The sequence below is a fragment of the Trichoderma asperellum genome, chromosome 1 (genome assembly GCF_020647865.1).
Source record: "Trichoderma asperellum chromosome 1, complete sequence".
Taxonomy (NCBI): Eukaryota; Fungi; Ascomycota; class Sordariomycetes; order Hypocreales; family Hypocreaceae; genus Trichoderma; species Trichoderma asperellum.
The window spans coordinates 1,461,587-1,483,612 of record NC_089415.1 but is presented as its reverse complement, the minus strand read 5'-3'; the positions used below and the strand labels follow the sequence as shown (position 1 = coordinate 1,483,612).

The window sequence follows — 22,026 nt, the reverse complement described above, 5'->3', positions numbered from 1 at the left end:
CAGGCGTCGCCGGCCGGGAGTCATGACGGTATTTCAGTGACTGCCTCCAGCGCCCGCGGTCCTTCCTCAGCCCTTGCGGGATGGTCGAATCCTGACTCTTTCGGCGTGCTGGAACAGGACTAGCGCAAGGCGCCTTTGGGGGCTCAGCGGGCCAATCAGGCTGTGCCGCGGGGGCTGGGGTCCCACCGGCGCCGGCTGTGATTGGCCCAGGCCCCCCACCTGATGCACCGTCGCGGATGGAGCTTCGGCGAGAGCTTAGCAGTCGTGATTGGCCAATGGCGTGGCCTGGACCGATGCGGGTGACTCAACCTGGGGGCATTGAAAAAGTTCCTTTTCTGGGAAAAAATTGGATTTCATGGCGGAGGCGTTTCAGCCCGTCAGATGCCCAGGAACACGCAGAGCAGCGTGGAGTTGCCCGAGAAGCGCCATCGCTATCACTCATCTCTCACTATACTTGCTAGACTAGGCTCGAGGCAGATGGGTCGTGGACACCAGCGATGACTTGGGGAAGCCGCGCATTTATAAATTTTCTCGCCCACTACGAGCCGTCTCTGCGCCTCTCTCGCGCGACTCTCGCCGTGACGGCCGCCGGTGTGTGTAGTCACAGGCAGGTACCCCAGACTCTGCGATGCAAAATAAAATAAGAGTCATTTTAGTGTTGGTGCAAGTGGGCGGTGCTGGCAATGCTAAGTGGTAGTGGCTGGATAAATACTCCGTACTGCTATCGAGATTCGCGACGCTCATGCAGCCAGGCAAGGGACTGCTGCCCCCAAGTGCAGCCCAGCCAATTGCTGAAGCGAGGTGGCTTCAAGATCCGGCAGGCGAGCAGATAAAGTTGATCTTGGCTCCCGCTCCTCTGGAGTCTTGTTTGCTTGGTTTGCTCGTTTATTCACGTTGCTTTTGTGACATTTTCTCCCAACTTCTAGCTAGTGCCTTAGACAACATATCTTTAGACATATACCCATCACAGGCGCGTACTAATTAGATTAGATATACGGAGTATGTAGTAGGTATAATCAATCCTCTTTAGTCTTGGCCTCGGCGATACTACTGCTACTTGCCTACTACATGTGCCTCGTGACAATGCCAAGGATGCACTGCAGAATCCTGTTCCATATGGCGCTGGTGCTGAATAATGTGTCATGAGTGTTACCCTACAACCAGTTGGGTCTTTGAGAATCTGCGAATCTCATCGCTTTCAGCTACAGGATGCATCATGACTGTGGTTAATTATTCAATATTGATTTATCACGGTTAAGTTTTTTTTTTATTTTTTTTTTATTAGAGTTTCGAAAGTAGTCAATTGAATCCTTAAGTAGCCTTGCATTACTTCATGAACCAAACAACCTACAATCGCATTCATTCATAGAACGCCACTTTCAGGAGCGGTATATCAAAGTAAGAATGCCATTTATTCATTCGTTCTGTCCATCGCAGCCAGGCCGGAATTAGATACTCAAAAGGGGCCAGTCTCATCTCGGAGACCTCTTAGACGTCTGAAATTGACTACGAAGCCATACAAAGTATATCCTACTCAACATGCCCAAGAAGTCATCCCAGCACACGGCTAAGGCTAATCAAAGATGGCCTGAGGGTCCGATTTTTCCTTTCGGCGAGCTCGAGATGGCTTAGATCGCCCCACTAAAGATTAAAAAACCCGACATGCGCTAATAATTGGCGGCGTATTATGCAACGTTTTATCAAGGGTGCGTACAAAGTACACCAAGCATGACACCGTGGCACCAGGGCCCGCGGAACCCGGAAATATGGAAGAGTCGAGAGAAAGATGTTTGAACTGAGTGAACAATGCAATAATGCATATACTATATATATATATATATATATATGTGTGTGTGTGTGTGTGTGTGTGTGTATGTATAATAAATTCAACAAAAAAGAGAACGAGACAGATAATAGATGGTATAATAGTGATGAGATGAAAGTGGGATAGAATTAAGAGTGAAAGTAAAGTAAGGTGAGAGGGGAGATAAGAGTGGTGTACAGTAAAGTACAAGTGCGGTAAGTATAAAGCATGTAACATTTTATAAGACAACACTCATTGAATATAATGAATGCTTTATTAAAGAGTTCTTTAATATTTATAAAATGTTTCTCTTAAACCCCATGAATTACCTCATATTTTTGGAAACACTCATCTCACACCTCGCATATCACCTATCTCACACCCCATAAAACACTTTACTCCGACTGTCTAACATTGACCCACTGATGTCGTTAAAAAAGACTATCTACGTATCGGCCGGCCCCTTCCAAGCAAATCCTCCGCATGTTTACTCCAAGCTCCCATATTCTTAAGAGGCATCAGATGTATTGCAGCGGTAGAGGCACCTGCAGCTCCCATATTCCTAGGAGCCGGTGGATGACTTGCAGCAGTAGAGGCACCTCCCATATTCCTAGGAGGCGTTAGAGGGATCACAGTAGCAGGTGCCTCATCTGGTGCAATCTCTACTGGCGCTGCAATCTCCCTATTCCTCCTCGCCGGGGCCCTTGCAGCCCGCCTCTCCTCAACCTCCCGTACACGCTTGCCCAAGACCTGCGAAAGGTCTTGCTCCTTTGTCCCTGTGCACTCCATAACTTGGAGACATGCCATGGGTCGATCTAGCTTGATCTCGAGACCCTCCTGGAAGTCGTCTACATCTCCCTGCCAGTGTCCCTCGCCGACGTAGACCCCATTTTCATCATATACCATGAATTTCTGGTTAAATGTATGAAATCTCAGGGTGCCATCTTGCCACCTCTTTTGCTTGCGGCGGAGATCGTGGCTGTAAAGGCAGATGAACTCGTGGATAGGGGCAGTTGCAGGCGCATTCGTCGCCGTATCAGGCGTAGCTATTGTTCCTTCGGGTATGTTTATCGCTGTATCAGGGGTATGCCCCAATGTAGTGCTTTTTTTCACAGGACGAAATGGAGCACGTCGAGGCGTTGCTGTAACGGCCGGTCTGCTTTCTCTCGCCGCTGGCAGAGGGGCTGGAGTTGGGGCTGGAGGAGGGGGCAAATTAACCTGTACTCCAACACTTCTGTATGAGTGAGGTATAGGATGCTGAGGAGTGTGAGTGGCTGTCGTAGATGATAAAGTAGATGGTGCAGCGCTTCTAATTGAGCGAAACGTAGGCTGGGCAGCTTGAGCTGTGGGTATAGAAGAGAGACTAGGCTGTGGGACGGTCCTAGGTTGGCGAAAGGTAGGCTGAGCAGCTTGAACAGACGGTATTGAAGATAGTTCAGGCTGGGCGATGCTCCTCGCAGGGCGAAAGGTAGGCTGGGCAGCTTGAGCAGTTGATATAGAAGATAAAGTAGGTGGTGCAACGCTTTTAGCCGGTCGACTGGTGGGCTGAGCAGCATGAGCACCTGATATAGAAATCAAGCCCGGCCGTGTGTTGCGTCTGACGGGGCGAAATATAGGTTGTGAAGTAGCCTGGACATTCGCTTGAGCATCACCTCTAGTGGGTGATGAGGTAGGTTGCTGAGGTTCTGGAGACGAAGATATCTCCAAGCGATTAGCCGGGCCAGCGTTTTTTCTCGGGCGATACATTGTGTGGTGTGGAACGTAAAGTACTATGCTTTACCGAAGCGGAAATACTGGAGGAAAGCAAATCAGAGTGAGAAGCTGGAAATAGATCCGCAGACCGAGATATGTAGAGAGGTAGAGACGGCTGCTGAGAAAAGTACGAATGCACAGACGAAGAACTCGAAGGATGCATAGAGGCAGCTGAGAGAAAGAACCAGGATGAATGGGCAAAACGTGAGGGTAGAACTGCGAAGCAATGCGAGCCTGTTTGATTTTTATTCTCTCAAAAGGCGGGCGCAGCTTTCGGAAAACAAGCTGAGGAAAGCTATCGTCATTGCTAGCGAGACATGAGCGGGACAGTATTGCAGCGAGACGCGATTTGGCGATGGGATGCAGAGATGGAAGACGCGACGCGAGATCATGTGATCTATCTTGATTGATTTTTTTGGCGCCAGAATTGCAAGGAAAGAACTATTGAATACGCCTTGCATACTTATAATGTGATGTAAAGTTGCCAAAAAAAAAAGATAAGAGGAGAACAATTAATAAGAAATGAATCAAGGCATAGTATTTCCCAATGCTCAATAAAGAGATATTCACTGACGATATAGCAATTTCTGAACAATAGGCATACTTGGGGTTAGTGGTTGGCGGTTGCAAGCGCGCTGGAATACAGGCGTTGAATTACAGTGGGCAGCTCTCTGTAATATAGCATACCTTGCAGCGCTATGCCATGGAAAAGTCTCTTGTGGGATTGGCATTCGCAACCAGTTAAAATTGTAACCTCGTAAAAAAAATATCAATAATTCATCAAACTCTATAACTAATCAAGTTTTCCCATGTATTCAAGATCAATCATACATTTCCATTACCATTTCATCGTATTACGCAAAGACCAGTAATACAAGCAGCGCAATATATGCTACGATTCAGTATATTGTGGGCATACCCATGAGGCGCTTGGTGGATAATTTGATGTTTGAAATACTCATTGCCGCTCATAGTAAATCTGCATTCATCGAAAGGAGAAGCGGTGATGGATATATGTACGTTAAATGAAAACTGTCTTACATTATACCATGGAAAGTGGTTATGTTTAAAAGGGCATTGTTCTAAAGCTTTTGTAGAGATTGTAAAATCGCATTTAAATCTTATCCGCTCGTCTGGCTTTGCTGTAGTAGAAGTGTGCTCGATGCGAGATAATCCGATCATCGATACTGTAAGAAGCAACATTACAGTTTTTATAACAATAAAGGAAATTCTTCTTAAAAGTGTTTATTCATCAGGCAGCTACTTGTTCAGCGAGTTTAATCCTGAGTAAGCTGGGTGTATAAGTAGTCATTTCGTTGCCCAAATCCTATTCCAAATGCCAAGTTCCAAACACTCCCCGCAATGCTAGTGACTCTATCCAAAAAATATCCCGAAAAAAAAAATTCTATGTCTGATTGCCATGCCCTGTCCTGGCGTATGTGAATCCAATGACGAACCTTGGTCGCCTTAGGCAGCCTCAAAATGGGTTTAGAATGTCGCTACTCCGCCGACTCTAGCTGAAAGGGCGGGATGGATTCAGTGGTAGTCGCTGCTAGTCGGGGAACAATGACGGGAGTCCGAGGCCTTGGTCGACGCCTGTGAGATTTGGAAGCTGTAGACTTGCTACCAGAGGGCTTGCTGCTGCTTGCTGTTGGCAAAGCTGGCAGGGCAATACCCTTCTTCAACGCCTGGCGCCTTTCGTAGACTTGTGGGTAATATTTGCCCATCGACGCAGAGATGAAAGGCTCACTGTCTTCATCGTCGCTTAGGAACCCGTATGAATCGTCTTGTGTGGAGCTGGACAGCTCATATTGAGACTTGGGCTTGGGCATATCCACATCTGCGTCCGCACCCGTATCCACATCCTCAAGCGAAGGCGAAGCAATATCCTGATTCTTCATGTCGTAGTAGAAAGGATGAGAATGTCGTACACGAGTTTTGGGATCTTCGTGAAAGGGGAAATATGCACTACAATCGAAAAAAACATGTGAGGATGAAGAAGGAAAAGGAAATACTAATGGTCCTATTATACTCACCCTTGCCGTTCGCCCCTTGCAGATAGGGCTTCTGGTATCGTGATGGCAGAGGCAACGCTATTTTGTCTCGACCTAGGGATGGCAATAGGGCGACTCCCAGTTGACGCCGAAGAGCTGGATCCAGCACCAGCATCTACATCAACATCTATTGAGGAAGCTGTCAGAAAGAGAAACAAAGAGGAAGAGGAAGAGCAACGGTCTAAATAGCGGAAGTGCTTGAGAAAAGCGGAGTGGGGTAAATAATAGTAATTCTAATAGGAGAAACTAGGAGGGAGATCGACACTTGTAGAAACCCCCAAGAAACTATTCACATGAATTTACAGGCGAGAAACAGAAGATCCAACATAACAACGGGAATAGTGGCCGCTGGAAAGTCCACATAAGCCGGGCTGGGATGGTCGCGTGCTGGTGGAAACAGCTGGAGCCGCCGTCTCATGCAAGGTGATGGACTTTCTCCGGGTACCCCGCGATGGTTCTTCTGTGGTTCCTGTGGGGTTCTTGACAGACGGGCCTAAGCGCCAGCTATGGGATAGATTTTTGTGGATTGTGCTGGCGTCATTCTTGTCTCCCAGTGCTGGGTCGGTTCCGGAAAAACCAGCCGAGACATGACTAGAGAAGGGGGAAATAAAAATCTCCGAATAGTCCGTGGTATGGCAACACAGTGAAAATAAAGAGAAAAAGATTAAGAGTAGATCACAAAGATAATTGGACAGAAAAGAAGTGTAAGGAATTGGTGAAAAAAAAAAAAAAGTGTATCAATGAATGACGGAACGGTTCGAAGGAAGTGGAACTGAGAAACAGGGAGAACGACTGAAAGAGATGGGGCAAAACAGTTTGTCATGTTTCCACTTACTCGTAGATTGCCGCCGCTTGACTTTCTGCTTGCTATCGTCATTGTCGGAGCCTGAGGCCCCCTCGGAGCGGTCCCTCTCGTCATAAGGCTCGTCAGACCAGTCGTCGTCAATGTCGCGATAGGGAGTCCTCGTCCTCGGCGCCCGGTGGTCAGACGACCGGTGGCCATACCTGTCCGAGTCGTTTCGGTACCATTGAGAGCCGAAGGTGACCGACGCCGACATCTCGGACAAGTTGGATAAGATGGACACTGAGCGGTTCATGCTACGCCGCGACGACTGATGGCTGGGTCTGTGGGACCGGGGAGTTTTGTCTCTGGGGCCGTCGCCCTCGTCGGAGCTCCAGTTCTCCAAGCTTCCCATTCAGACAGCGGATGGCTTGGGGAAGGTGAAGGACAAAAAGGGAGAGTGAGCCCAAGTCAGTTTGCGCAGGTTTTGTCTCTTATCGGTAGGTAGAGAAAAGGCGAGAGACACGGATCAAGCCCCGTATCTTGTCGCTAGAGAAGGGAAGCAATTTGGTATAGAATACTCTCTTCAGGGTTATGCTCGGCAACTGTGGAAAATATAATGCAAGAAATAGAGTCGCTGGAAGGAATGAGGCAAAAGATGAGAGGACGGATGAGCAATTGACCCGATTAGAAAATGTCAAGAGGCAGCCAGGAAAATGGTGGTTGGCCGTGAGCTGCGGGCCAAAAATGCCGGTAAGAAACAGCTCTAGTAAGATAAGGATATAGACTGCCGGATGTTAGGTGATGAGTGGCGAATGCAATGATGAACAAGTGAAAGAAGAGAGAGTAACAGAAAGGCAGAGAGATGCGAGATTTCGGGATGCAGCGGGCTTCTTGTTTGTTTTGAATTGAAGGACGAGGGAAAAGTCCTATGCAAGGTAAGGATCCCGGGATGAGAAATGCTGAGAAAAAAGACGAGCAAGCGTGTTGTTGCACCAGGGCGGATAAGGTCCTTGAGGCCCTGGGGGGGAAGGAGATAAATAGGTAGGTTGGTCGACCAAAGTGATGGGAAAGCCACCTAGACAAAAATAAAAGGCACGGTAAATACTTAAGTAGGTGGTACTAAGAAACCCACGACTTGGACAGGAAAAATGAGCCCACTGGGTAAGGTACAAGAGCAAATAAGGTGTGATGCTTGCAATTCGACCTGACGCCTCCTTGGGAGCAAAGTAGCACACTTGTACTCCGTACCACTACAAATACGACAAGGAGAGAGGAGAAGGGGGGAAGAAGAGGGAATATGAGTGAGAAGAGAGAGGGAAAGAGAGAGAGAACAGCCAGCAGTACGACAGAGACAAGCCACCGCACCGTACTCGTCCACACTCACACACGCCTCTACTGGCCGTCCACGAATCCAAAATCCCTAGCAGTACACAGTACAGGCCGAACAAGGGGGGGAGGGGCCATGCTGCTGTGAAACGTACAAAATGGCTCCCCTCGAGGTGCCATTTACTGGGTGAGCACCGCAAAGGGCCACTGCACGTTTGCCAGTTGAGTTGCGTACAGTGGAGCTCTCGCTGTGGCTACTTGCAGCTTCTCTCTTGCTTTTCGGCCGAGAGAGAGCAAATGGGAGCAGGCGAGCCTATCGCTGGAGCGGGAAAAGAGGGTATTTGGCTTTTGGGCTCTGGCGTCTTGGGCTCCTCTTTCTTCGGGTTCGTTTGTTTGCCATGAGAGCTCGCTATATGGAGTACTGGGTGGGCAGATGGGACAAAAAAACAAAAACAAAAAACAGCTGCATGGGCGTGAGTGTGAGTGCGGTGTAGATGGTGGCTAACACTACATGTACTTTTGTTTCTTAGCCCCAAGGTAAGGTACAGATGAGCTCCCCAAGGTGTACGGATACCGCTAAACGGCCAATGCTATGGTATCATTTTTCTGATGCATCAAGTTTCGTTATTTGCTAGCCGTTGCGGGCGGCCAGCGTTGGATCGCCAAGCCGGCCTCCCGGGTCCAGTCTCATTTGCATCCCTGCTTGTGGTAGTAGGTAGTACAGTAGTAGGTAGTTCATTTCTACTGGATGGTGGTCTCTTCCTGTGTTTCAATTGAACGTCCTCTCAGTATCTACAGCGGTACATACACGCAAATGCCTACTAGACCTACTATACCTACTTGCCAAGCACTCGTTCGCCCACCGCCTCTGATGGACGTGGCGGGCACTGCGGATGGGCCTCGTCGTCATTGGCTGACCAGGGGGTCCCTCTGATGTCGACATATGGATTGGAAGCCTTCCGAAAAAAAGAGAAGAAAGAAAAACGCCATTGGCTGCACTTTGATTTTATTTTTATTTTCTGAGGCGTCTCGTTTCTCACCGAGAGGATGCCCGGTCTCAACAAAAACGACGGTGCTGCTGCTGATCGGCAATCCTGCGGCATCTGCGTTGGCTCTGGATTGTGTACAGGTACGAATGGGAACACGGAAAACTTTGGGGCCCTTGGGCTAATAAGCGAGCTGACGATGGCCCAGGGATTGAGGTCCCCTAATTGTCCAGGATGCATTGCATACAAACAGGTCTTCTCTGTGGCAAGCAGAGCAGGCTGCATGTAAGGAGACTTTCCGAGCGCGATGCGAGAAAAAGTCAATCTGGCTCTGGGTTCCGAAACTGTCATCGACGCGGCGGCCTGTTCTCCTGAGCGATTGCAAAGTTTAGGCACCTGGACAGAACTCAAAAAGTGACAAGCGGCATACCCTGATGCTCAATTCATGCAACGGGGGGCTGCCCCTGCACAGGTACATGCACGAGTGTGTCTCCTCGTACCATCCTGGTGCCTGTCCTCGCAGCCTTATCGCAAGACAAGCCCGGGCAAGGGGACGCACGTACGCCGATGATGCTACCGCCCTGGGATGATGTACAGGAAGCTACTTCAAAGGAGCAACACCCAGTCCAACGGCACTCAAGACCAACGGCGCCTCGAAAACTGATATGCTACAGTATTCACACCTCGATGGCTGCAAGTAAGTTGATATAAAAACAGTAACTTGTGCTCCTGTACTCCATGGATCGGGGGCGGGAGCACCAGCTTTGAAATTCCAGGGTGGAGTTTGTGATGCGAGAACGGTGCAGAAGATGGAGCAGATGAGGCCATTTCTCCCCCCGTTCTCTCTTTTCGCCTCTGCCTCTTCCATCTCGGTACGTTGTTTTCGTTTGATTAGATTTTTTTTGCACGATGTACGAATCCACCGTGGCTAACAAGTACGAGTACGAAGCACATTATGCTTACACCGCGAATGACTGCGTCTCTCCCCACTGCGTACAGAGTATACCCATTACATGATCACAAGAAGCGAGTGGCTCGCTTTTCTTGCCTCAGCTTGTTGAACACGTCTGTTCTCATCCACTTTTTCATCTTCTTTCTATCCCCTTGTAATTGGGTTTCCTTTAATTTAGACATGCGGAAAATGGCCGATTCCCATTATCTCCACACTTTGCAAGTCGAGAATTCAAAGTTTAGCAGTAGAGCCCCATCTCGTGGCTCGGTTACTGGTGGCGATATCCCGTTATTCTTGATACTATTTGGTGCAAAATCACGGACGTACAGCGTGGTACAACACATGCAGACCGTACCCAGTGCGTCGCCGCAAGCCAGTTGGCGTCGAGTCGTGATGCTGCCAAGCCCAGGACAACGCAAAAGTTTCCCAGTTTCCCAGCCCGCAGTTTGAGCCTCTCCTCCTCACATTACTCAAATGTCTATTATGTATCTACCTATATGTTTTGATATCTCGTATGGCCCAGATCGAATTGGGGTCCAAGTATGGATCGGCTGTGGATCTTTCCCTCCCGTCCCATGAAACACACTCAGAGGAACTGTACAGTATGCATATCCAGACGAGATTCGGCAGGCTGCAGTAATAGAGATGGGATGGGCGAGACATTCGAGGCACACACAAAAAGAAAATGGCAGGATGGGCACTCAATGATCGGCTCCATGTCTCAAACTCGCATCCTTTTTCATTCTTCTTTTCCTCTTCTATTTTTTCGTGCATAGCTAGCTAGCTCGCGTTGGTGCTGGTTGTGCCCATCCTTTGCCATGTCCCGCTACCCAACACAGGCCGCTCCTAGTTGCACGTTACGAAAATGTACCCATACAACTGACCTACTATAGGTAATTGTTATTGTCCCTCCTCATGGGTGGTGTGACAAAAGAGACCAGATGCACACCCATCACACAAGTCCGCTGACTCGGAAGTACGGGTACAAAGCACACTATCACGTATGCCGGGGCCGTTGCATCATGCCATACTATGCCCGCTGGGACTGCTTTCTTGGATACATAGGCCTCTGATCAAACGAAAGTCGTCGGTCTCTACAAATTGCCCGCTGACGTGGATGGGCCATAATACGCCATCGGGATCGGGGGGCCGTTTACAACTTCCGTGCAAGCCCCTAAGACCTTGCTTTGCGCCACAGTAGCTAGCTGCCCTCTTCATACCTACTATACAGCACACAAAATACTACTACTGCTACCTACAGACCTACATACTGCATACTAAGTATTTGGGCTCCGCTCTGCTGGGACGCCAAACGAACATTTGCTCGCTTCTTAGTCTCGGCAGACGCCAACTAGAAAACCACAGGAGCTGTCTGAACGTGCATCTCCGTAGTAGGTCGATGCCAGCAACTGCACCCGATAACGCCCACCACGTCACCCCACATGAGGGAAGCATCAGTGCTATGCCGGGTTGTGGGGATTTTGCGATTCGCGATTCGATTTGCTGACGGGGAACGCTCCGTCCCAGACTTCATTAGTTGTGCTTTTTCAGACAAGAAGAGACGAAAGGTAGCAAATCATTGAGTGCATGCTGGAGAAACGACCCGAGCAGATAGGACACCCTAAAGATCCCCCGAAGATACAGGAGACTAGGTGAGGCGAAAAACGTTGGGCAGCTTTTGACGTCACTTTGGTCTCATTATTCTTTCTTGTAAACACTGAATTTTCTTCTTTTTTTTTTCTTGCTATTCTTTTGGTTCTCATTCTCCCCCTCTACGACTATTTGTCACTTACTTTTTCCTTTCCGGTACAACCGTAGCGTATTGGCGCTGCCGATCAGTGGCTTGCTATCAAGTCCAAAGGGGGGATAAGCCCCAAGCCCGCATGGAACATCATCTCCGAAAGGGAGACGCCTCCGTCGCTCTCGCTCGTCGTATGCTATCATAATTGGATTCGTAAGCGCTGTCCGATCCGTCTCCATGCCCCTTTTCTGCTTTTCGATTACGCCTCTCTACACTAGGTTACAAATTATATGTACAGCAGTCGCTGGCACACATGCAATGTTAATCTGAGGGATATGGTCGGGCACCACTTTTGGTGCAACGCCATCACCGGATCTCGTGCTGCTTGAGCGGTCGAGTCAGAGCGCTGCGTTGGCCCCCTCCGCCGTCTGGGGAAATACCGGAAATGGGGGTCTCTCGGCAACCTTGTCCGTGGGCCTAGAGCGTCTGGGCCAAAGAGAGCTGAAGTCTGGCATCGTGTCTTGCCTGGTTGACTCTTGGCGGCATATCGTGTGTCCACGTTGCCATCCCGTCGCGCGTATTTTGATCATGATGAATGATAAATGATGGATACTACTACTCGCATGCTACTGGCACTGATTCATCTCCCCACCCTAACCAGTCATAGCATGCGAGGAAGGGGGCATGCTAGGTACTGGGTAGTGGTAGCATTTGTAGCCATGCCATGGAAGCACGCTCTGGAGACACTCATGAGATGTTGTCAATGGCTCCAAACTGAGAAAACTAATTGATTATTCTACGAACAAAGTAAGAGGCCTATACATGGGGATTTTTTCTCTCTCACCATCTGTCCATTTATGTTGCATCTACGGAGTACGCACACGACAAACGACAAACAGGGCCAATGTCACTCTTGCGAGTCTCCTTTGTCTCATATCCCATGTCCCCTTCCCCACGTCCTACTACACTCCCAAGCAAACCAGAGGGGTATCATATCATTAATGTACTAATTACTTTCCTCCTTTCTTCTCTCTCCCATTTTGCCCGCATTATCTCAACACATATCGGATATCCCATGAAAAAATCGCTAAAATTGCCGCAGATGGACGCCCCTCATGCCGTTTGCGGGTAAGATTGGACATGATATAGGTGTGCTCATCACCTGCTTCGCTTAACGGGACTATGGCGCGCGAAAGGCCTCTAGACTTTGGCACGGCCAGTAAAGACGGTACGGGCGTTGCGATGCTTCCACCAGTACGCGAGAGTGGCAAAGGTCGCAATCAGCCAGAGCAGTGCGCTGGTGAGGTCGACCCAGACGGCGTGCTTCATGCGCTCGATGTTGCCGTTGCCATGGGCATTCTCGTGAATGTACAGCTGTGCGAGTTGACATGTCAGTATTGCGAAAATGACGGTAGCACGGCAGTCTTTTGTCCTTTGTTTCTTTCTTCCTCTTGGGTATGGTCCTGTGCCACTCATGCTCGGAGGCTAAAAATTGAATTGAACTTGGAAACGTACCTTGCCAAAGACACCGAAGAGAGTGATCCACAGGACAAAAAGGATTGCATCCCAGGAGGCAACAAATATGCTGCCAGCCTCAATGATGAAGGGGATGAAGTAGAGAGCGCATGTAGCTGCCGACAATGCACCGACTACGACGGCATAGACCTGTGATGAAGACTCGGGTCAGCTTTCTTTCATTTTATTGTCTTTTTTTTTTTTTTTTTTTTTTTTTTTTTTTTTTTTGGATGCTATTCGCAGGGGAGATCGTTTGATGATGGAATTACATGGCAGCACAGCGTGCTTCATGCATGAAACCTCCATCAAAGTCCTCACTTGTGTGACGCCATCGACATTTTCTTACCCATTTGGAGTTGGTATAGTCGTCAAACTTCTTCGCCCGCTGCAAGTCGGTACCGTAGAGGCCGCAGACGGTGATTGCAAGCGCAAAACAGACAAAGTGAAGCGCCGTAAATGCGAAGTAGGTGATGGAGAGGCTGGAGCGAGTCATGTTGCCGGCTTATTGTTATGACTATTGCGCTCGGCGACTTGCGTTTTTGGGTTATAAACTGAAACTCGAGGCTTTGAATCCTTCGATGGGCGAAAAAAGAGAATGCAGGGCGAGGAGCGAGCTTAGACCAACTGGGTGTCTTTTTTCTTCCCTCACTTTTCGCAAGAAATAAGTCTGGGCAGAGTTTTAGATGATGCAACAATGTATCAATCAATATTCCGCTTGCAGCCTCGACTTTTCAGGAGGGAGTGCGCGCAGAAATTCAAGAGAAGTGCCTATTTTTCAGCCTCAGTCAGTCACAGAGTGAGTCTGTGTGTGTCAGTGAGGAAATGAGAAAAAGGAAACAATGAAAGGAGTGTGACGAGAGAGAGCTGCAGTGGATAGTCGCAGCTCTCCCTGGTTCTTTCTTTCTAGTTTCTGCAGCATCGCAATGCAGCTTCCGTTGATGATGCGCTTCGTGTATGACGTCAAGTGAAACAAAACAAACAAACACAAATTCAAGGTCCCGTCAACCAAATCGAGCCACCAAGCAGCGGCCCGTCCTGGAATGCGGGATTTGGCAGCCCAGCATGTGACTGTGGAGATTGTGGGCACTCCACGGCTCATTTAGAAACTGGGAACTGCCCAGTCTTGCTGTTACTACGTAGTCTAGTAGTAGCACTATTGCAGAGTTGCTAGGTCCTATTCTCTAGTTGAGCCAAACGACACTATTGACTCTGCGATCTGCCTTGTCTGTCCCTTTTTTGCCCGACGCAACTTCTCAACTAGGACTTTGCATGGCACGGCCACCGCTCACCATACAAGGTAAGCGCTGCTGCTTATAGGCCCAGCGGCCACCTCCGACAGCTCCACTTTGGCCTCGCTCTGGCATCCAGAGCCGGGGCTTTTCTGCTTGGGAAAATGGAGCTGCTGCTGCTGCCTTGGTGTGGCCTGGTGGCCTGCCTGGAGCTCTGTGGCCCTGAGGCTCTGAGTCGAGGAGCTTTGGCCATGGCATGGGGCACTGCCGTTCTTCTTTGGCCTGGGGCGCTGGGGAAGCTCGTGACTTGAGGTTTTGCGAGTTGTTTTTGTTGCCTGTGGTTTCCAGCAGCAAGGTCCGATACACAGCCCCAACAGTCCTGACTTCCAACTGGCTCGAAACTCGAAACTTTGCCATGAGATTCGATATGGCTTCCTCGACGCTAACACGGAGCCCATTTTTGCAGGGATTCCATTTTGATACTTTATTTCCTCTTACGCGAAACACTCTCCTTCTCACGGCCAAAGACGCCTATTGTGGGATCATGTTACGAAAAGCATCATCATCCTCCCCGTATCAGAAAGTCCAAAAATCGCAAGTGTCTGTGCGCAATGAGTCGTCGCTCGGCTGCCTACCGACGGTCGTTCTTGTTGTTCCTCTTGCGTTCCTTGAGACTTGACTGGCTGGCTGGAGAAATTAGGAGGATTCTTGAGATGCTTTTTTTTTTCTGGACTGGATGCAAGGCGGGGCGCCGCACCGACTTCCCGGGTGTGCGATGGTGTGTTGAAAGGTGTGAGGCGAGAGGCGTGAGAGGTGAGGCCTCGCTGAGAAACGAGCCATGATCCAACCACCAACACCAGCTGCTATTACTGCTAGTTGCTAGCAGTGTTAGTGTGCGGCAGAAGCGTTCGGTCTGCTGACAGGCCACACATGCCAAGCTAATACTAACGAACGGCAACGGAAGCTCACAGGAACTGGCCTACACGGACGTCTCTATGCCTCGCCGGGCCCAAAGGACCCTGGATCGGTTTTCGCCCTATCGGCGGGCCAACCTTGCAGGCGTTTTCCCCCGTTTCGCCCTATCAGCGGGTCTGGACTCCCGGTGTGTCGATTCGAAAAAAACCCATTAACCCATTTTCTCTGCACGTCATTGCCGTGGTTCTAAGGAAAAACCAAAATGCCACTTTACTGTCTGGGAAGGGAAAAAAAGGCTGTTCTCGTGCTGCTATTGGCTGCAGTGCTGATATTTGCTGATGGTAGCCTTCGGCCAGCCTCTAATGGCGGGCAGTGTCTCTCTCTCCTGCGCAGGCTTCAACCCCAGGGCGAAGTGTTCCCACTCATTTTGGTGGCCTAGGACTTGTGACTCAAGAGAAAATCGTGGGTTTCGGTTTTTTGGCTTTCGAGTGCTATGAGTATTGTCACTGCGCCATGAAGGGAGTGTAGCCTCATAATTCTGGATATATATATAAGGGTGGCTAGATGTCTGGATGTGTTTCAGAGAGAAAGCATCACTCATCAGCTCTTCTGGTCGTTTCATCTTCATACGAGACTCGCTCAGACAACCAACAGCCGTCCTAACTACTTGACTATCTATCTATTCGTCTTCTTGACAACCCAATTCGCAACCATGCCTTCAAGCCGACAGTTAGTGCCCGCCACATACACTTCCAACATTGACGAACCAACACTGACTCGCCTTTCTAGGACCGAATCCTGCTACCAGTCCGGCAGCCACAGGAGCTCCGGACGAAGCTCGTACAGCTCACCGCCGTCTCGACCAATGTACGCCTCATCCGGAAGGCCGCAGCTGTGGCAATGTGTACGTTTAACCAGCTCTCCCCTTAATCTACCGTGATGGCTAACATATAATTTATGTAGTGCAAATGCTCTGGCGGATGGTACAACTACGACATCAACGCTTCTTGCCCAATGTGCCACGCCTGGCGCTGCGACAACTGCCGCTACTCCATGTCATAGATGTCTCTGCTCTGGCTTCTTATCTTCCAATGCCTCAGCTACGGATATCAACAACTTACAAACCGCCGCCGTACGACGATTTGTACTTCTTCGCAACTTAGACTTTTTGGAAAGGCGACTTTTTTTTATTAGACAAAACAACATACTCTGCCGGGAATTCACATTCTACAAGAGCAAAGGGCGTTTGACATTTTCTAGCATCATTTTTACGAGTCAAAGCAAGCGTTGGAAATTGTTTTCGAATGAGAAGCATATCTTGTATTTTTTTTTGCATTTTCCAGCATTAGAATCATCACCACTTAGATTACTAGATTGGGCAGCCACACTTTAGATAGCATGAATTTACATTCATTCATTTTTCCTTAAAATATCATTTGCCAAATGTTGAGATGCCATGCGTATGGAGTATTACCATCCATTTTGTTCACAATCCATTGTACTATCTTGTCATATGTCCACAGGCAATGTCTATGCAATGTATGCACTATCATCGTCCATCACGTTCAATTGCGTCCATGCATGACATTTGAATCATACAAGGCACCTGACTTGGATATTAGGCAAACACCCAACGTCGTTTCAAGTTCCATTCGTTGCCTTGCCGCGGTGTGAGTAACACAGTTTACGCTACTGCACCGGCAAGGCAGCCATTCTTAGCGCGGCGATGCTTCATTCCCTTGTCTTGTTATGTTCTTAATTTTTTTTTCCCCCGAGGTTCGGCAATTGCACATCGGAAAACGAAAGACAAAAACAAACCATCCAATGTTCTGTTTAATTTTGTTTCTAGATTTTTTTAGGCTACAAGCGAGACCGAACCACCCCCATGGCCGAAGACTGTGGTTGGTGCTTTCGTATGTTTAGTGATCTTACTTGCAGGAACTGCTTACTCTGGGCAAGGAACTTGAACATTCGTCCATTCTGCTAGAGAAATTTGTGGGTTGCTGGTTGGAGCTGCCTAGCGTCTAGATCCACCTTTTTTAATTTTAATTATTTATATTTGTTTATTCAAGAAAGGGGGAGTGAGGATAGAGAACTTATTTCCTTTCCTGGAGGTATTTTGGAGAGGTTTGGAATAATGGGTCTTGTGCCAGAGTGACCATCTTGTGGGTGCGCCTTCGGATGCCAGAGCCCGTGCCATAAAAGAAAGAAAGAGAACCATGATGAAATGGGATTGAGACACTACTACTACTGCTGCTCAAAGATGACGGCCCCTGCTGCAGTAAGCGACATGCCAAATGCAGGAAATGGTTTTTGGCAAAACTTGTTTCAGACATTGTGGTTTCAAGAGTCACTTTTGACGACAGCCACCGTGACATGGGCATGACCAGCCAAAAGGCGTGGAGCTGTATATCATGACTGCCTCAGACGCTGCCTAGATTTCTTTCCGTAGAGGCTAGCCGGCAGTTGCGTGCCGGTATTCGGCTACGTCCGGCACCATGAGTAAACAGTTGTGGCTGTAGAACCATCTTGCTTCTCCCAAGCCTCGAAGAGAGAGCCCATTGGATGGGCATGACGAGAGTTGGCTCGGCCTTGTGGTGGACCGCTCGATGATTGCATCTATTCCGAGTTAGTATAATGCAACATGAGATGATAATAGGCGGAAATGGTTCGAGCTGTTATGACTAACCCTGTTATGAATCCTCCGTGAATCAGACGTCCGAGACATTTTCCAGTCATACGCAACGGAGTAAAGCCAAAGTCAGCTACTAGAATCAATGTCTAGTAGAAAGCTCGAGCACTACCTTGGTCTTGTCATGCTGAGTCTGATATCAGAGTTTAGACTGAATTTGGATAAGAAAAAAAGTAAACTCATATCAGAGGCTTTTGATCAAACTCCAAACTCCGTAAAGTTAAAGGTCCCAGTGGTGTAGTATGGATTCAGCACAACATCCCAATCCGGGGTAAACTCCCTCTCTGGGAAGGGAGCAAAGACTTGGTCTTCCGGCGTCAACAAGTTGATCTCCTGCTGCTTCTTGGCCAAGAGGGCCTTTCTCAAAGTCGCGGCCGCCTCGAGTGCTTCCAAGCCCATGCGCGTCTCGAATTTCTGATATACCTCTCGAAGCTTGGCGTGAACCCACGAAACCTGAGCCAGACTCTCGTAGTTGTCAATGGCGAGGAGAACGCAGAAGAATTGGAAAGTTGTGCCAAGCACATTCCACCAGGGGACCTCCTGCTGTGCAAACTCAGAGGCTGCTTCAACGGCAGTATGGCCAATGGTCAGAATATGGGACACTGTATCTCTGCTGATGCTGATCTTGAGAAGGCGCAGACGCCGGTAGAGACAGAAGCAGAGATCGCCTCGGGCCAGAGCCGGAAAGCCCTTGATGTCTCCCAATTCGCTGAGCTTTCGAATGGCATTTTCAAGCGACCTACTGACGCTTACAACATCGCCACCGGAGCCCTCGCTTGGCAAGGCTCTGGCCATGCGAACCTGGAGGCCCGAATCGCTCTCGTCAGCGAATGGGACCAGACGAGAGTCGACGCCGTCAAAGTGAATCTTTGAGCGGCCGTACTCGTAGGCGATCATTGTGTTGACGGACCAGGCAACCCAAAAGGTTCTCTTGTGGCTTTCGTCCTCTACAGCCGGAGCCTCAATAGTTTGAGTGACAAGATCAGAGTCAATGTCACGGTGAAGACCAACAGCTTCCACCAGATGCATGACGTTGCAAGACGCAAGCCAAGTGAGATGCGGTCGTGTGGTTGCGCGGAGATAGAGGGTCCGTAGAATCCAGGCATTGACCTGGTCTATGGAGGGGAGACGGCTGAAGGATGAGTCTTCAAGGACGTCTTTCACATGCTTGACAATCTCGGATTCAAGAGCGTGCCCTTGGCGGAAGGAAAAGAGAGAGCCGAGAGCAACGACGGCGCCAATCACGGCTCCAAGGACGAGATGTTGGTTCTGCCCGCTGAAAAAGGCATCGCACTGCAGGAGAAACTTGGCCTTGTCAAAGAGGTGAAAGGGCGCGTCCACGGTAGCAAAGTAGACCTCTGCATAGCGCCGGCACTCCTCCCAGGAGACGAACTCGGTCAGGGGCGTGTGGACAGACCCTTGCTCCTCAGGCCGGATGCCGCAGTTCCAGCCAAAGGAGTGAAGGCGAGGAGGATGCGGCGACTTGAGCTCGACGCCCAGCTGGTTGGGAAAGGCCACGGCCGAGCTCTGGCTCATGTACCGGCGCTTGGCCGGCTCGATGACGCCGCGATTCAGAGGCGACACGGGCGTTGTGGGGGTCTTCGGATCCTGCCGGCTGGTGTCTTCAGGCGAGGGCGACGAGACCCGGAAGGCGTTGGAGGCATCGCCGCGCTTTGCGTCTGCCTCAAAGGGCCGCTTTGGAAGGCTGTGGGAGAGGGCCGGCTCTTCCTCGTAGCGGCAGACGTAGTCGTACTGCGAGCACATGAGACAGGGCGAGTGGCCGTCACACTTGCGCTTGCGGCGACGACATTCGGTGCAAGCCTTTTTGGCGCGTTGCCGGCCCTTGGGGCGCGGGAGCTCAGCAACGGGCTCCATGGCGGGACAGAAGAGACAAGAGTTGCTGTTGAAACAAGACAATATACATGGGCTTTGAATGAGTGTGTTGACGCCTGCGATGAGATGACGAGAAGGGAGAGCTGGCCGGGAGATGAGTTGTGGCAGAGTTGAAGATGCGGTACGAGGTTCTGGGGAACACAAGTATTTATCTATTTATGAGCTGGACGAGTTAACGAGTTAGTTGACGGCGCCCCCGCTTTTTTGTTCGAATCCAATTTGGTGTAAGACGTTGCGTTTATCGTTTCGGCACTCGCATTGCCGAATGGGGAGGCTGTGGTTTCTGATAGGTGGTAAAACAGAAGGCGTGAGGATTTCCTCCGAGAGTTTTGTTGGATTTTGCGCGACTGAGCATGAGGATGGGAGAGGCAAAGTTGCTGAGCAGCAGTATAGACTGCAAAGTACATGTAAGTTTAGTTGCGAGGCGGCAGAGCAGGTGTTGATTTGATGCTCGATGCAGTGTGTGCTATACGTGTATACCACTGAGGAGGAGAAAGAGATGAAGAATAATGAAAAGATGCCAGATAAGTGACGGGCCTGTATAGCAGTACAACGTAAGTTAACCACAAGTTGCCTAGATGCATGCCTAATAGATGACAGGTAATCGCAAGAAGCTCCTTAAAACCAAAACGGGAGAATCCGCAACGAACCGGCGCGGAATCGCAGTTAAGAGCTGGAAACATCCCCCGTTCTGGGTACGTACCTCGAATGCGTTTTTTTTTCTTCTTTTTCTCTTTTTTTTTTTATTCCATCTTTGAACTGGAAAGCTTAATGTTTCCAGAGAGAAATAGAAAACAATTGCAATTGATGTTTGTTGGAGATTATACATCGTGAATTGATCGACACAAGGGACTGGATCAATCAATTTCACAGTCGAGTCCAGCTTATTGCTGCCGTGTAAGAGGGCTGCTGTAGCGCTGCAAGTGGTGCGCTGGAATACAGCGTGATTGGGCGACAGGCCATCGCTAAATGCGCTGATGCATACATTAGATTATGTCAGCCATCAACTGATGACGGGGACTTTTGTAAGAGCAACAGCAACAACACTTCAGCTTTGCATTCATATACCGAGACTACATACATGTGCTATAATATGTCCGTGACAGTCAATCAATTACCACGGATCACCACAAATTTCCATCCAAACTCCCAACCGGCACACACACTCTCTCCCCTTTGACAATTTCATCTACGGCCACCCAAGAAGCCCCATCGTCAGCTGCTGAGTGCCCTGCAGTTCCCGGGCCTTGAGCTCCTCGACATCCCAATTTGCCCACAGGAACCTGCCCCGAAGACTCTCTGATTCTGCACTCGCACACCAAACCGCGAATGCACCAGGCAGAGATGCTACCATTTTGGACGCCATGTTAGTAAATATGCCCATATTAGTTGCGCGACTGTCTGGTTTCATCACTTACCATCGTCCATCACAGGCCTCGGAATTCCATTGTCAAACGACTTTTGTGACATGCTCGTCTGCACCACGCCAGGGTGAAACTGCAGCACCCTCAGCTCGGGATTCTCAAAATGAAGATAGTCGAAAATCTTGCTGGCTGCCATCTTCGATCCGTGGTAGCCGCTGGAGCCGGGCACAAAGGGAAACTGGATGACGGAAGTCGTCACGTTGATGACTGTTGCGTTCTTCTCTGCTAGAGGTACGAAAGCTCGAACGAGGTTGAACTGTCCCCTGATGTTGATTTCATATCCTGACCACCATAAAGAGGCATCAGATTCCAGCAGCGTTCCCGGGTCGGGGAAGACCCCGGCATTGGCCACGAGAATATCCAATTTCTTCCCAGCGCTCGAAGCGTACTCCTCAAGCGCGGCTCGCACAGATGCCTCGTTAGCAACGTCTGCTGTGACGATGTGCACGGCCGTCTCAGGGTATGTGGCGTTTACACTTTGCTTGGTCCTAAGCAGAGTGGCCTCAGTACGTCCCAGCAGGGCGATGCTCGAAGCACCAGACTGAGCAAACGACAGTGCTATGGCCGCTCCAATGCCGGTTCCGGCACCGGTGATGACAACGTGTTTCCCCTTGGTAGAGAGCTCGGGACGAGTAGGCAAGATTGCCGCATAGGGTTTGTGGTGGTACACGTTGGTGTATGTGGGAACTTGGGCAAACTCGGACATTTTGACAATTTCGAATTGAAACTGCTAACAACTGTATAGGATGAGTGGTTGATTGACTGATTGGTTTTTCTATGCTTCCGACTGGAGCATTCAACAGCGTTCAGCTGCCTACTTATATACATGAACGGGAAACTGAAGCTTAGAAATCACAACGTTGTAATCCGCTTCATTCTGCTTCATTCTATTTTTTCCATGTGGTTCGTCTATACAGTCTATACGATTCGTCCCTCATGTCTACCACTAACCATCATCA

At 49.5% G+C, this 22,026-nt stretch overlaps 8 protein-coding genes across 8 annotated transcripts; 3 read left to right on the top strand and 5 right to left on the bottom strand.

The window, feature by feature from the left end:
* Positions 1-1,975: 1,975 nt before the first annotated feature.
* Positions 1,976-3,866, bottom strand: TrAFT101_000452 (uncharacterized protein). Its single transcript, XM_024907416.2, has one exon. The coding sequence runs from the start codon at positions 3,548-3,550 to the stop codon at positions 2,246-2,248; it is 1,305 nt and encodes a 434-aa protein (XP_024764654.1). The 5' UTR covers positions 3,551-3,866; the 3' UTR covers positions 1,976-2,245.
* Positions 3,867-4,793: 927 nt separating this feature from the next.
* TrAFT101_000451 (uncharacterized protein) lies at positions 4,794-7,996 on the bottom strand. The gene is made up of 3 exons (XM_024899113.2): positions 6,446-7,996; positions 5,593-5,737; positions 4,794-5,524 (listed from the first exon to the last, which is right to left on the bottom strand). The coding sequence occupies exons 1-3, from the start codon at positions 6,804-6,806 to the stop codon at positions 5,056-5,058; spliced, it is 975 nt and encodes a 324-aa protein (XP_024764653.1). The 5' UTR covers positions 6,807-7,996; the 3' UTR covers positions 4,794-5,055.
* Positions 7,997-9,342: 1,346 nt separating this feature from the next.
* TrAFT101_000450 (uncharacterized protein) lies at positions 9,343-10,052 on the top strand (the record flags this gene model as incomplete). Its single annotated transcript, XM_066126033.1, has 3 exons — positions 9,343-9,578; positions 9,656-9,945; positions 10,007-10,052. Exons 1-3 carry the CDS (start codon positions 9,516-9,518, stop codon positions 10,050-10,052), a joined length of 399 nt encoding a protein of 132 aa, XP_065982130.1. The 5' UTR covers positions 9,343-9,515.
* A 2,547-nt stretch (positions 10,053-12,599) lies between these two features.
* Positions 12,600-13,407, bottom strand: TrAFT101_000449 (uncharacterized protein; the record flags this gene model as incomplete). Its single annotated transcript, XM_024907415.2, has 3 exons — positions 12,600-12,773; positions 12,915-13,064; positions 13,261-13,407. 3 exons carry the CDS (start codon positions 13,405-13,407, stop codon positions 12,600-12,602), a joined length of 471 nt encoding a protein of 156 aa, XP_024764652.1.
* Positions 13,408-14,399: 992 nt separating this feature from the next.
* Positions 14,400-14,822, top strand: TrAFT101_000448 (uncharacterized protein; the record flags this gene model as incomplete). Its single annotated transcript, XM_066126032.1, has 2 exons — positions 14,400-14,498; positions 14,610-14,822. The coding sequence occupies 2 exons, from the start codon at positions 14,400-14,402 to the stop codon at positions 14,820-14,822; spliced, it is 312 nt and encodes a 103-aa protein (XP_065982129.1).
* A 948-nt stretch (positions 14,823-15,770) lies between these two features.
* On the top strand, positions 15,771-16,120 carry TrAFT101_000447 (uncharacterized protein; the record flags this gene model as incomplete). Its single annotated transcript, XM_024903253.1, has 3 exons — positions 15,771-15,787; positions 15,848-15,962; positions 16,022-16,120. 3 exons carry the CDS (start codon positions 15,771-15,773, stop codon positions 16,118-16,120), a joined length of 231 nt encoding a protein of 76 aa, XP_024764649.1.
* A 376-nt stretch (positions 16,121-16,496) lies between these two features.
* On the bottom strand, positions 16,497-19,758 carry TrAFT101_000446 (uncharacterized protein). The gene is made up of 2 exons (XM_024904367.2): positions 17,748-19,758; positions 16,497-17,677 (listed from the first exon to the last, which is right to left on the bottom strand). Exon 1 carries the CDS (start codon positions 19,623-19,625, stop codon positions 17,949-17,951), a length of 1,677 nt encoding a protein of 558 aa, XP_024764648.1. The 5' UTR covers positions 19,626-19,758; the 3' UTR covers positions 16,497-17,677; positions 17,748-17,948.
* A 1,074-nt stretch (positions 19,759-20,832) lies between these two features.
* On the bottom strand, positions 20,833-21,773 carry TrAFT101_000445 (uncharacterized protein; the record flags this gene model as incomplete). The annotated part of the gene is made up of 2 exons (XM_024902281.2): positions 20,833-20,990; positions 21,062-21,773. 2 exons carry the CDS (start codon positions 21,771-21,773, stop codon positions 20,833-20,835), a joined length of 870 nt encoding a protein of 289 aa, XP_024764647.1.
* Positions 21,774-22,026: the final 253 nt, after the last annotated feature.

Coding starts and splice junctions, on each gene's coding strand:
- TrAFT101_000452 (XM_024907416.2), bottom strand. CDS start 3,550: ATGTATCGCCCGAGAAAAAACGCTGGCCCGGCTAATCGCTTGGAGATA.
- TrAFT101_000451 (XM_024899113.2), bottom strand. CDS start 6,806: ATGGGAAGCTTGGAGAACTGGAGCTCCGACGAGGGCGACGGCCCCAGA. Junction 5,738..6,445: donor CAAGCGGCGGCAATCTACGA/GTAAGTGGAAAC, acceptor CTTCCTCAATAG/ATGTTGATGTAGATGCTGGT. Junction 5,525..5,592: donor GCAAGGGGCGAACGGCAAGG/GTGAGTATAATA, acceptor TTTCGATTGTAG/TGCATATTTCCCCTTTCACG.
- TrAFT101_000446 (XM_024904367.2), bottom strand. CDS start 19,625: ATGGAGCCCGTTGCTGAGCTCCCGCGCCCCAAGGGCCGGCAACGCGCC.